Genomic DNA, 13,150 nt, shown 5'->3' with positions numbered 1-13,150 from the left:
CCACATTTTCCACCTGCACGCATGCACGATTTCGATTGCGTGGATTTCCACTCTGATATATAGCAGGCGCCTGGAGAGCGCTCTGTGCTGCTCGTGATCTTTGCTGTTTTCAGCTTGTCGTATCAGTGAAGCACAGTGTTTCTGCATTTTTTAGACATATAAATGCTCTGGTTAACATAAACAGTTATCACAATACTCATAATTTGATGTTTTCTGTTTATTACCGCGGCTGCATTTTATTAACAGCAATAGCGGCTGGTTGAATATGTTTTCAGTGTTTGATACATTTCTTACTTGCAATAGAAAAACAAAGGAAAACACAAGAGTCAGAAAGTGCAAAGTGACAGAAAGTTATACAGAGTCCCTTTGGATCATTTTTATGCTGGATTTAATATAGAAAAAGTATATTATTGTTAGTAATTAATTATAGTTTTATCTTGAGGTTAATGTTTTTGATTCTGTAAACATTTTAAACGGCACATAATTATGCTGAGGTGGGAAGTAAATAGTAATGTGATAAACATTTACAGCGCAGACTATTTTGTTTTATTTATAATAACTTTGCCCAATAGAAAGCGAATACGAGTCTTTCCAAAGATTCCTAAATACTGCTTTTTAATTATTTGCATCCAAAGACATGTAATTAAGTTTTAAGAATGAAGCCTACTGTTTGGTTTTCTGTCTCAGCAATGTGTCAGTCCTAGACTGTTGTGTAAAATTATATATCAAATAAAACGGGGAAAAAAGAAATGTGTTAACCAGATTATTCTGCCTTTTATTGCAACTGTGGTACCATTCAGTGAGCGGAAATTGTAAAGGGTACTTTAGCTGAAACCTCCCGACAGAAGGGGTACAGTTTCAAAAAAAGGTTGAAAACCCCTGGGCCATTCCTCAGTCTATCTTCCAGTTCTTGTAATTGAGATATGAGAAAGCTGGGGAGGATACTTTTTTTAACTCCTCTGCCCCTGACAGATTCTACAAACATCTCCTAGTGTTTTATCGAGTATAGTTCACCTATTTCCGGAAAAAGAGAGAGAAAAAAAACCCAGACATATTTCACACACCTGGATCAGTGACAGGTCCTCCAGACGTAGCCTAAAGAGATGGTTCCTGAAAACAGAAGATAAAAGGTGTTACTCACTTCAGACTGCCCGGACAATGAGGCACAAAACCACAACACACGAGCATACAGCCTGAAGTCAGGACTCCTCAACCTGCCAGATGGGACATTCCTGGTAATTTATGATAGAATTGGTTGAAAACAATAATTTCAGATGTCAACCTATGTGATTTATTTGTTGAAGGACCTTCAAGATTTATAAGCAACTAAAATATTGCTATTTATGTTATCTCTCATGAGAATGACGCCGCCCATGTTTTTCAAACAATGAATAAATATGTCATCCAAACTTCAATCAGCTGGAAGAACTGTCTGTAAGCCTGGTTTATTTGGATCTCAGCCTTTGGAGAGTGAAAATCGTCTACTAACGGCTGTCAGATACATGTCCCTTGTGAAACATGAAGCAAAGGATAGGGACCACGTGACGCGGATGAAAGGGAATGTCACTGAGATAACATAATTGAAAAAATAAAACAAATATTGGGACAATATCAAGGTTTGCTCATGGGTAGCATTCGTTACAAGGTTTATCCAGTTGGTTCTAGAATTAGATAGCAAAATTTTGGGATGGATAATCTAACACATTTCTGACTTTAATAGCAACATATATACAGTATAGCACAGTTTCTAATGGCTAGAAGCCATTTACTCTATATCTCCCATTTTCTTATGAAATGAAAAAAAACCCACCCATAACAATTCTAAAAGTATTCAAAAACAACTAAAGAATACCTAAGTCCCAGCATTACGTGTCTGATGTATTTATTTCTGGTTTGGTAACACCTCTTTATAATCCTCGAATGATGATTTGGAGGAAATAGAGTTGAGAATCTATCCTTAAATGTAATTCAAAAAATGGTAAAATGCAACAGTAACTCCAGAGAAAAAATGTTGACTGCTGGCAATTTGAGTAATTCATTTATTTCTGATGTTCTTTATGAATGGTTTTAATAAGTTGGGAGGGGATAAAAAATATACAGAAAATATAAATATATTTTCTTCTTTGTTAAAAAAAAGGAAAAACCCATTACCGGTATTATCTTGCCTAGTTTATCAGATGATCCTGTTTGATCATATAGATGAATGTAGCATCAAATCAAATGTGAAATTGCAATAAAGGCCCTAGGCCTTGTACATTGGAACCCAGCAATCCAATTTTGTGTGTGCCTCTTCCTTCTTCCGTGTGGTGCTGAAAACTAGGAAAGTGTCAATAAAGTCGCTCCCTTCAGTACCCTGATTTTTTTTTATGTTTTAACAGATAATTACAGCATTTCTTGTCTCCCAGCCATGTCCTGCTCTTTGTGTAGTTGAATTGAGCCTCAAAAGGGCATTATATGTAATTGACTAGACACCCCTATACATCCTCCGCAATCAATAATGAGACTGTGACCGGCTGGGCTTTCTCAGTAGCTGACTCTGATCTAATAAACATGAACCTGGACTGCAGACACAATAAAAAGAGGCCACCATGAAGACAGCTGTTGTGGTATTGTCTGATGCAACTGACAGAAGCATTTAACATCATGTAAGCATCATGGCTGCCTGCCTTTCCTTTGTATTGTAACACATGAATTACATACGACAGACTGTGTTTACAATGAATTGCATATGACATGCTGTGTTTACAATGAATTACATATGACAAGCTGTGTTCACAATGAATTACATATGATAGGCTGTGTTTACAATAGATTTTGGTACTCAGAATGAAATGTTTGGGTTTTTTTTTTGTTTGTGATGTCATCATACTATACTTTTCTGTATATGTTCCATGGGTCAAAATACTGGCCACATTCCAGGGACAGATTGAAGAATCAGCATCTGAGACAGAAACACAGAAATACACTTCATCCATGAACCCATGCCACAATGAAAATGGAAAGGGTCAAGTTGATTTTCTCTAGGAATAAAAGCCCTACTTTCATGGCGTGCAACTGTTGTTGTTGTAACCATCCCAGAATTTTTGTAATCTGACTTTTAATTTATCATACCTGTACAGTATGATTATATATATATATATATATATATATATATATATATATATATATATATGCAATAAGGCCCGACAGGGTGTCCGTATACGTCTAATATACGGACACCTCGGGGCGTTGTGAGGCATGAGACAAAGTCGAGTGTTTCTAACCCCTGAGAAGTAAATGTGTGTTGTTTATTTAAAGCATGTTTGCATTGGTTTCCTTTGCATGATATATTTTGATACAGCTCATTTATAAATTCTGTTAAAACAAATACATGGTGATTTTTTACACCAGATACATTTTAAGCAGATTTGAATATTTGTCCCTGCATAAATTCAACCTTAGCGCCCTTCTGATTATAAAACAGCGGCAAGTGTTTTCTCTGCGCTGCCTTCTAAACATTGGAAGTACTCTTTTGGAAGTCAAGAGCAGCATGAGAATTAATCGCTCAGGGATCGTTTCTGATATAATTTCTGTCTTCAGCTTATGGGTGTGGGAGAAGGCAGACTGCACTGGAAATCCATCCGATGTGACATACTGCTGTCCACCTCTTAATGAGTACAGCAGAGCAATATATTGCAAAAAATAACGAGCCGGGAAATCAAAGGTTCAAGCCCCAACTTAATCCCACAGAGGAAAGAGCAAAGATCATTTTGACTATCTTGTCTTGTCCTCTGGAATATGAACTGGTTTGAAGCAGGACCTCACTCAAATGAACAGGATATATTAATCTACACTATTATTCAACTAATAGGGTGCTCAATCCAAATACATGAAGGATGGTGGTGTTTGGTTGTTTTACATAATTCTTACAAATACACTACAGTGACAAACAAGCACAACTTGTTAAAAATACCACAACATATCTTTACAGTGAATCAAGAGCAGACAAAAACACTATGAGTATTATGTCATACAAATTTAGATATATTTGTATCTAAATTTGTACATGCCTGTGGCGGAGTGTCCCGCCCCTATGTATTATTATTTGTATTTTTGTTTGCGGCGCGGGTAAAAGCGCCGCGTCTTTTATTATTTTATATTTAAAAACCCTGTGAGGATGCATGGCTGATCAGCTACTGATTATTTAACTAGCTGACAGTCATGCATCCTTACCAAACGCGTGCAGACTCTGGCCGAGGGATAATAAGATAATTACCAACTAGTTAATCCCTCGGCCAGAGTATATAAACCTGCAGCTCTCTGCACTTGAGGTTGGGTGTACAGAGGAGAGTACGGGGAGCGGAGAGAGCGAGCAACATTCGAAAAACAATTGCTAAAATGTGCTGGATTGTCCAGCACGACACTTACTTGTTTGTTTGTTGATTCGTTTGGCCCTCGTGCCCTTTTGTTTTGTGTTTTGTTGGTTTGTTTAAATATTTTATTTGTTAATAAATACGCTGAGTGCTACTGCACTCAGCTTCACCCGCCCATCCCTTGTTTTGGTTTCTACTTCCTGGTCCGTGACGTCACCACTGCTAGCCAGACTGTCACAATGCCTTACTCCAGTGCTGATGTTTTTCTCTCTGCCGACATTAGTCATTTAAACAGAAACAAGCCTGATGCTGAGAAAACACAGTGATATTCTTTTAGGATAATAGTGATCATTATATTTTACAGTGCTGCCATTTGTTTTCAAATTGAAGGTTCAGGTTCAAACTGTAATGAAATGTAATGGATGCTTATATTATTTTGTTTGACATAATCCCATGTTCTAGGATCATATTCCTGTGCATGTCTATTTGTACAGTAGCTGATCATTCAAATAAGTTGATACAGAACACATTATATTATGCTTCCTTCCTGTTTTTGTTATTCTTGTCCTACCTCATTTGTTTGTTAATGATGCTGATCAGGTCAATCGATATCTTGTAGTAGCCACTGTATTTAATTATGTTTGGGGTTGTGTAAAGCATGATATCATTATTGTTTGTGTGTTTCTTATTAAATGATGTTTAATGTACTTTTTAAATTACAACTTGTAAAGGTGTCATTGTGTCAAACAAGCTAACAGACTGAATTGTGTTTGCTGTTGCAAAATTGGTGAATTTTTGTAAAAGCTCAAAAGATCGATATTGGTATTCTTTGCATAAAATCACATTCTTTTGAAACAGCATCTAAATCCCTGAAATGCTGAGACAGTATCCAATGCTAGTTTGTTTGCAGTTAAAAAGTTTCTTCCCTCTTGTCACACTTTTGTATGGTATTATAAAAGCACTGTCGTGATAGGTACAGGACTGGTTGCTGTCGCGGTTGCACAGTATTGATTGACTGGTTTTGAGGATGATTCAGTGGATAATAAAATAAATGTGGACCTTTCTTTAGTAACAAATGTGAACTGAGCTTTTATTTTGGTAAGTCAAAATAAAAAAGCCGGCACTTACACCAATTGGTTTTAAATTTGATTGACAGACGATACTGTGACATAACAGAGTAGATCTACTGTCTGAGAGAAGCCCGCTACAGCTGGAAGCTGATTGGCTGATGGTACTGAATCATTTTCTAATTTCTACAGTTACTGTAATCCATTTAATATATATATATATATTAAATATATCCGCTGTGTTTTGATATATATATATATATATATATATATATATATATATATATATATATATATATATATATATATATATCAAAACACAGCGGATATATTATATATTTTATAAAAAAATTAAATAAAAAATCAGTGTATTATAATTCCTTCTCAGGAAAAGCATAATTAGTAGACATTCCCTTCATTTAAGTATGCAAATAGCTCATTATTATTAAGCTAACATACTGCAACAAATCATCTGAGCGAATCTCATAAACTTTAATAGGATTGATTGTTTACCTAAAAGGTTTTGACACTTGCTCTGTAAATATACATTTGTTACCAAAAATTCGGAATTTGGAAAAAAACAAAACATTCTTTTCTGAGAACCTTGCCCCATATGTTGTAGAATTTGTTTGACTTCATTCTTCCACTGATTTATGACAAATTGTAGGTGAATACAAATATCAAACACTCATGATGAGGAATACACACAGCAGAGGAGACCGCAATGGTAATTAGTGCATTTGTTGTAAACACTACAGGTTGTTCTGTAACACTTTAAGAGGTCAATTCAAACGAGAAAATGAAAAGCTCTACCAAAATGGATGCATGCAATTTTTCTGAAGACATAGTCACTCACCTCGCACCAACAATAAGTTCATTGAGGCCTGGGTCAAAAGTTAACTGGGAATAATCCACTGTCTTCTCATCTCTGAACTTGTGAAGCCAAGGCTCTATTTCTGTAAGAAGAAGAAAAAAGATTAAGAGGAGATACTACAAGCAGAAACTGGCTGGAAATCTAGTAAGAGTAAAGAGTGATTACATTGTATCTGACAGGAAACACATGGACTGCACCAGGTCTGTCAGTGGAGTGTCCTTGTGTTTCACACTAGAGGGGCTGCTGTACAATTTGTCAGTGCTAAGCCATACTAACAGAGTTACCCAGCCTCATTACCACTGGGGAAGCCATCAAAGGGATTTGGGTATCAGTGAGAGAAGATGTGAAAATGTCTCCCCATGTCATTTGTACTCTGGTAGGCTGTAGAGTGTTTTCACACCTCTGCTGGGTTTTCTTGGTTAACGCCTAAATGTGGAGTTAATTATTTTTCTTTAGCAGTCTTTTTAACTAATGCAGAAACGCTTTAAAAAGAACTGCACCCTTAAAGAATAAGTAGCAGGGTTCTGAAAAATATAGCATTACACACTCCCACGTGTTCCTACAACTGTTTAAATAACGGACCTGTGATTTTTCTTTTCACTGTTAACATCAGGACAACTTTTTACACTTATTACTTTAAATCTTTTCAAAATGGTCGCTGTAGTGCACTAATAGTGTAAAATGATTGCCCACATTGTCAAACAGGTAACACAGCAATTACATCATGATTACATGATGTTTATTTTTTATGTCTCAATCTTTAAATTCTAGGTGATGCAAAACCTTTGGCCAGAGCTATAGATCAACCAACATTTACCAGGTTCCAAACGGTGTCATTTCGTGATACATACAGACCGAACATATTACGGTTGTTCGAACTGGTTAATGAGCAGACCAAGCATTACCATTAAGTGCATGCTTGTATTTCCTTCCTGTATTTTCTGAGTAATAGGGTGAAACCACAAACGGAATCTGTGTATATTCTGCATTAGTGTAAAGCTGACCAGCTACAAATTAAGCTGACCACCACATCTCTGGAGACTTCATTTTTTGACTGATGGCTTCACATTGGGACTGATTTAAGGATAGGCGTAGTGCAAAAATTGTGTCTGCAAAATCCAAATTGCCAGCGGGCAGGCAATTATGTAAGCTTAAGAGCAATGCAAATTATTCAACACGAACAAATAATGAGTTGCAATCATTATAATGAGGGTCGCAGTGAGTGCCACCTGTACATCAGGCTATTTAGCAGCTGCACTTACAGCCCAGAGGTGAGGTGAGTTAGTACAGAGAGCAGTACACGCTGTATGAGATTTATGGAGCACGAAAATCAAACCAAACAGAAAAATATGTCAGAGGAAGGGCAGCAAAGTTCTCTTGGTGCACGGAAAAGAAAATAGTGCTGAGAGTCTTTACGGCTGAGGTCACTTATGCTACCAAAGTCAATGCTGTCGGTGTTACCAGGAGGACAGTCAACACCTGCAGCGGTGAACAACAGAGAAACTTGCAACGCAGCAAAGGCATGCAGCAGGAACTCACTTTTACAGTGGTTTGCACCTTGTCGGAGGAGGTGCAAAGTTTTTGGAGGGACAGCATTTGCCCAAGATCAAGGCAAAATCCTTACATTTCATTGTAAATTTGCACCCGTTTAGTATTCCAGATACCTGCTCAATTCCATGCTCTTTCATCTGAATACATTTCAATATCATTTAAATGGATTAATGATGGCAAAGTGCTAATTTGATAGCGGGTGCAGAACACCAGGTGAAAAGCCTTCTTTAAATACAGCAACTTTTTAGTGGCCACTAAAGTCCCACTTTGCGGCAGCTAAACACGTTTTCTGGCAGCAATATGGGTGTTTTGCAGCTGTAAATCACTTTGTATGTATCCTTACATCGGACCCATTATGTGGAATTCTCATTAAGCATAAGTTGAAGGTTAACTTAAACTAAATTGACAGAGAAAATGTTTTGTACAAATATTGTGTAGTTTAATATAGGACGTGGAGTAAGTCTCTGAGTAGTGTTCTGGTCAATAAAGCTTACTCAGGTCACTGTTTGGATTACTGTGTGCATATTGCTTGACACCCTGAAATGACACATTTCCTCAGCAGCTGTCATCTTTCCTGATTCGTTTTTGACAGGATTTAGACCGATCAGTATTTGCTTGGAGTTTTTCTTTTAAATGCCAGTTGGTTGGGCTGCTTGCCTATTCATGGATTGGCCCTTGATTTAATAGAATACATCTGAAGCTATTTAAACATCAGGACATTTGAAGATGTATTATTCCTTTAACATCTTAAAACTGGTTAAGGTAAAGAACACATCATTGATTTTTAATAACATTTTAAATCATGAGAGGATGTGGCCGACCTATAGACTATAAAAACACCCTCTTCCAGTCTCATTATGATGCACATCAATGGTACTTCACAAGAACACTCCTCTTCCAGGTGCAGCTAGTAAAACCTTACAGGTCAAGAAGGTGGACCAGCAGGAAGAATGGAATATGGCAGTAATGGAATTTTTGGCACAACATGATAGATGACTTTTTATGAAAGAACTGCTTGTTTCCTTAATAATTACACACATCTCACCTAAATGAGGCACCTGTCTGACATTTCCTTTCTATCTCTTTAGAAGCATGCCAGAACAATCATGAATGTTTTCTTTTTTTTGTATTGTTCATTCTACTTTCTAGCATATCTGATACACTTGTTTTTCATCCAGTGCAAAATATTGTGAGAATACAAATGTAGGAGCAACCCTCCAGGGGATAAACAACTTCAGCTTTGAAACCTCCATAAATCTTAGAAGTCCCACCAGACAGTTCTTCATTTGAGATGAAAACGCAAGTTTTAGGCAAAGAAGGAGACAGCCTAGGGATTTACTGTATGGTCTTTTCTTTGGCTTTAGCTACTTAACATTTCATATATGCTGAGCTGAATGAGCAAATATCTAAATTTTTTCACACTTTGTACCATTCATCCATCTATTCAGTACAAAGCATGTGTGTTACATACAGGAGTGTAGTTGGGAAAAAAAGAACATTAGGTTATTATCATAACCCTGGTTCCCTGAAATAGAAATGTAACCATAACCTCATGGGTATTTACCTCCAAGAAACCCGAATCCTGAAAATTGAATACCAAACTGCTCCTTTGAGCCTGTGATGCAGTTGTGATCTGACCCCTGAAGGATCAAAAGGACTGCGTTCACAGATCTCAGCATCATTTTTCTGTCAAGTCTGCTGCAATCGTGGATGCAGTGACCTTGAAGGTTAATGGTTACATTTCTATTTCAGGGAACCAGGGTTATGATAATAACATAATGTTCCCTTTCAAGTACAAAATGTAACCATTACCATATGGGTGAGTGTACCAAAGCCGTCACAAGGGAAAGACTGCAGAACAACCAGAATGCTGTCCCCCTCTGCTTAGATAGGGCTTGACCATGGGTCTTTGCCCCACAGCAGACAAAAAATTGTTCCGACTGCTTTTCTTCCTGTCAATATAATATGCCAGGGCCCGAACTGGGCAAAGCGTATGGAGCTGTCACTCCCTGTCAGACTGGAAAGGAGGAGACTGTAATGGTGACATTTTGTACTTGAAAGTGAACCAGAGCTGTCCTAAAATCAACAATGGTACATTATAGCAGCAGTGCGGCCTAACATGTGACCTTCAAGGTCACTGCGTCCACGATTGCAGCAGGCTTGACAGAAAAATGATGCTGAGATCTGAGAACACATTCCTTTTGATCCTTTGGGGGTCGGGTCACAACTGCGTCACAGGCTCAAAGGAGCAGCTTTGGTATTCAATTTTCAGGATTCGGGTCTGTTGGAGGTAAATACCCATGAGGTTATGGTTACATTTCTATTTCAGGGAACCAGTGGTTAGGGCTTTGGACTCTTGACCAGAGGGTTGTGGGTTCAATCCCAGGTGGAGGACACTGCTGCTGTACCCTTGAGCAAGGTACTTTACCTAGATTGCTCCAATACAAAAAAAACCTGTATAAATGGGTAATTGTATGTAAAAAATAATGTGATATTTTGTAACAATTGTAAGTCGCCCTGGATGGGGTGTCTGCTAAGAAATAAATAATAATAATTATAAACAATTTACTAAATTCTATGTTTAATTAAATTAAATATCAACTGAGTTAAAATACACATACTAACAAATATACATGTGTTAGATTTAAACGTAACTTTTTCATCATAAGAAATCCTAAAATTATTTATTATTATTATTATTTATTTCTTAGCAGACGCCCTTATCCAGGGCGACTTACAATTGTTACAAGATTTCACATTATACAGATATCACATTATTTTTACATACAATTACCCATTTATACAGTTGGGTTTTTACTGGAGCAATCTAGGTAAAGTACCTTGCTCAAGGGTACAACAGCAGTGTCCCCACTGGGGATTGAACCCACAACCCTCTGGTCAAGAGTCCAGAGCCCCTAACCACTACTCCACACTGCTGCCCATTTATAATCCCATGTATGTACAAAAGCAAGTGGTAGTCTCTTATTAAAGACGTCTACAGTATAAATAAGAAGGTGAAAACTGTAGGTTGTTGTTGGATAACAAAGCAAGGAGGTGTGATGTAATAAACGGTTTTTCACAGCTTTTGGGCACTTCTATGTACAATAACAGAAAATATCCTGTTTTGTTATATATTTCTCATTGAGTAGACGTGTATACACTATTAATAATAACACATGTAAATATAAACAGCAATGGCTTCTTTTCCATAGTCAGGCTATCAGAGAGAAGAGCACTTTACTGTTCGACTGTCATACATTTTTTACATCACTCCAAGACACCTGTGTCGTGTGACTGAGGAGTATGGACTGTGAGCTACCTGGCAGTGTGTGACAGCTGTTCGTTTTAGGTTATGCGCCCTGAATGAATGAGTAGTGGTTGGGTTCCAGGGAAAGTGTCTGTATTAATTAAATACAAATACAAAAATAACATGTGACTTTAGCTGACAAATAAGTGGCGGAGCAGGGCTCTGCCACAAAAAAGAAAGAGGAACGGTCAAGCAAACTCTATCCCCAGTTCAACAAATATCAGATCCTGGAGTACATGTTCACTTCATACAGAAAGCACTACAAAAAATAAAAACCTACTGTACACTTTTCAAAAATGTATATAGGGACAAGGCCCACTGTTTGTTTTTGTTCAGTACTTTACCTTACCAAGCTCTTAAATTCAAAAGAGTAGCTTATCAAGATTTTACACAAATGACCTTGGTGTTGACCTCTATGTATGTAATTGTTTGTTCATGTACTCAGAAGCCCAGTAAAATGAGAAAGAAATGTCACTCACCCCAACAAACAAAGTTCAAAAGTAAACCATAGCTGGCTCATTTTAGTTGTACTTGAGTTTTCTCCTCACGCTCATTTTAGCAGTAAAGTATGCATTTTGATTAAAGGTCTTTAACCCTAATTATAGTACATTGTAAGAATGGTTTGGAAAAGAGTTTAAATCATGTAAAGAAAGTCAGAGAAAGTCCATAAAAAAAAGAATGTTTGGAATGGTTTACTTGTAGTTTTACAAAACTTGTAAAAAATAACTTGGAAGAAAATAACTGAAATTAGATACTGAAATATCTGTTACAGATGTTCAATTACTATAAAAAAAATATATCTGTATTTTTGCATTTAAAGTGATTGCTGCTAACAAAATAATTGTTATATTGTTTTAGTAACTATGTAGTTGATATGTTGCTATGCTTTCACTTAGTGTACTGCGCTTGCCTGGTCATTTTACCTGGAGGATGAATTTGCCCCCAACACTTCAATGGCTTCTTTCCTGACATTAACCAGCTTTCAGCCAGTAACACGCTTTGACCCAGAAAACACTGGTGAAATGACCCAGGAAATGCAAGTGTAACAAAAAAAAATCAGAGAATAAGGCAAAGAAACTGAGAACTTTCTTTAATCTAAAGTATTACCAGATATACTGTTTTCAAATGAAGAACATGTTTGCTATAACATGTGTTTCTTTCAAATCTGCACATTTGAAGCCTATATAATGAATGGAAGTGCAAACAGCTGGTTTCACAGAGCCTGATTAGCACTAATCTTGGACTACTTTACTTGAGGTAACCCTGGTAGGTGGTCCAAGATTAGTGCTAATCAGGGTTTGTGAAACCTGTCGTGCATGTCTTAAATCCAGTTTTATCCACCATGTATGTATTTTGCATTTAATCCCACACAGCCTGCAGCAATATACAAAGCACTGCTAGAGCTCTCTTGCTTACAGTCTGCGGCACAAGGAGACAAAGTGGCTTGAATTTTAAATCAGTGTCTCGTGGCCACCACTCAGACCTTTACTATACCAGGAGGGCATCTGGCTTTCTTGCAATTCACTTTATTTTGTATTCATCATTAAATTCTGTTTAAACAAGTCTCTACTGTATGTTAGTCTTTTCTTAGATAGTCTTTTCGGTCAATCAATCTGGGAATTGAGAATGAAGATGAAACAGAACAGTACTGCATTTGTTTTACAGATCGCGCATCTAGATTCTGATTTTATTGCTGGTAACAGTAAAAAAAAAAAAAAAAAAAAAGAATATAACAAAGCTGAAAGGTTTAATACAAAACCAGATGCAAACGAGACCCATTTACTGTATTAAAAAAAATAATACTTTAAATAATAATAACCAAAGCAACCGGGTTAAATTAAAACCATTTCATAATCAACCTTCGTGAAGTGTGCCTTGTTAATGGCATTCCAAATCTTTCATATTTTAATGAAAGGAAACATTTCAAAGTGGAGGGATTAAACAGCCCGTACAGTGTGTTAAGAGAGCAGTCATTGCTGTATATGAACACCAATTTTAA

The 13,150-nt window shown here is 36.9% G+C and overlaps 1 protein-coding gene across 3 annotated transcripts in view; it reads right to left on the bottom strand.

The window, feature by feature from the left end:
- LOC117435396 (semaphorin-5A-like) overlaps positions 1-13,150 on the bottom strand; it is a 156,859-nt gene that overhangs the window by 93,238 nt on the left and 50,471 nt on the right. For all 3 annotated transcript variants that reach the window (XM_059020486.1, XM_059020488.1, XM_059020487.1), the window contains exons 3-4: positions 6,276-6,375; positions 1,065-1,110 (exon numbers count right to left, since the gene is read on the bottom strand). In XM_059020486.1, coding sequence (XP_058876469.1) covers positions 1,065-1,110; positions 6,276-6,375 — 146 coding nt within the window. The remainder of the gene's footprint in view (positions 1-1,064; positions 1,111-6,275; positions 6,376-13,150) is intronic.

Source organism: Acipenser ruthenus, chromosome 3, assembly GCF_902713425.1.
Source record: "Acipenser ruthenus chromosome 3, fAciRut3.2 maternal haplotype, whole genome shotgun sequence".
NCBI lineage: Eukaryota > Metazoa > Chordata > Actinopteri > Acipenseriformes > Acipenseridae > Acipenser > Acipenser ruthenus.
Note: the sequence above shows the minus strand (reverse complement) of the source record. Positions and strands in the feature narration are given on the sequence as shown.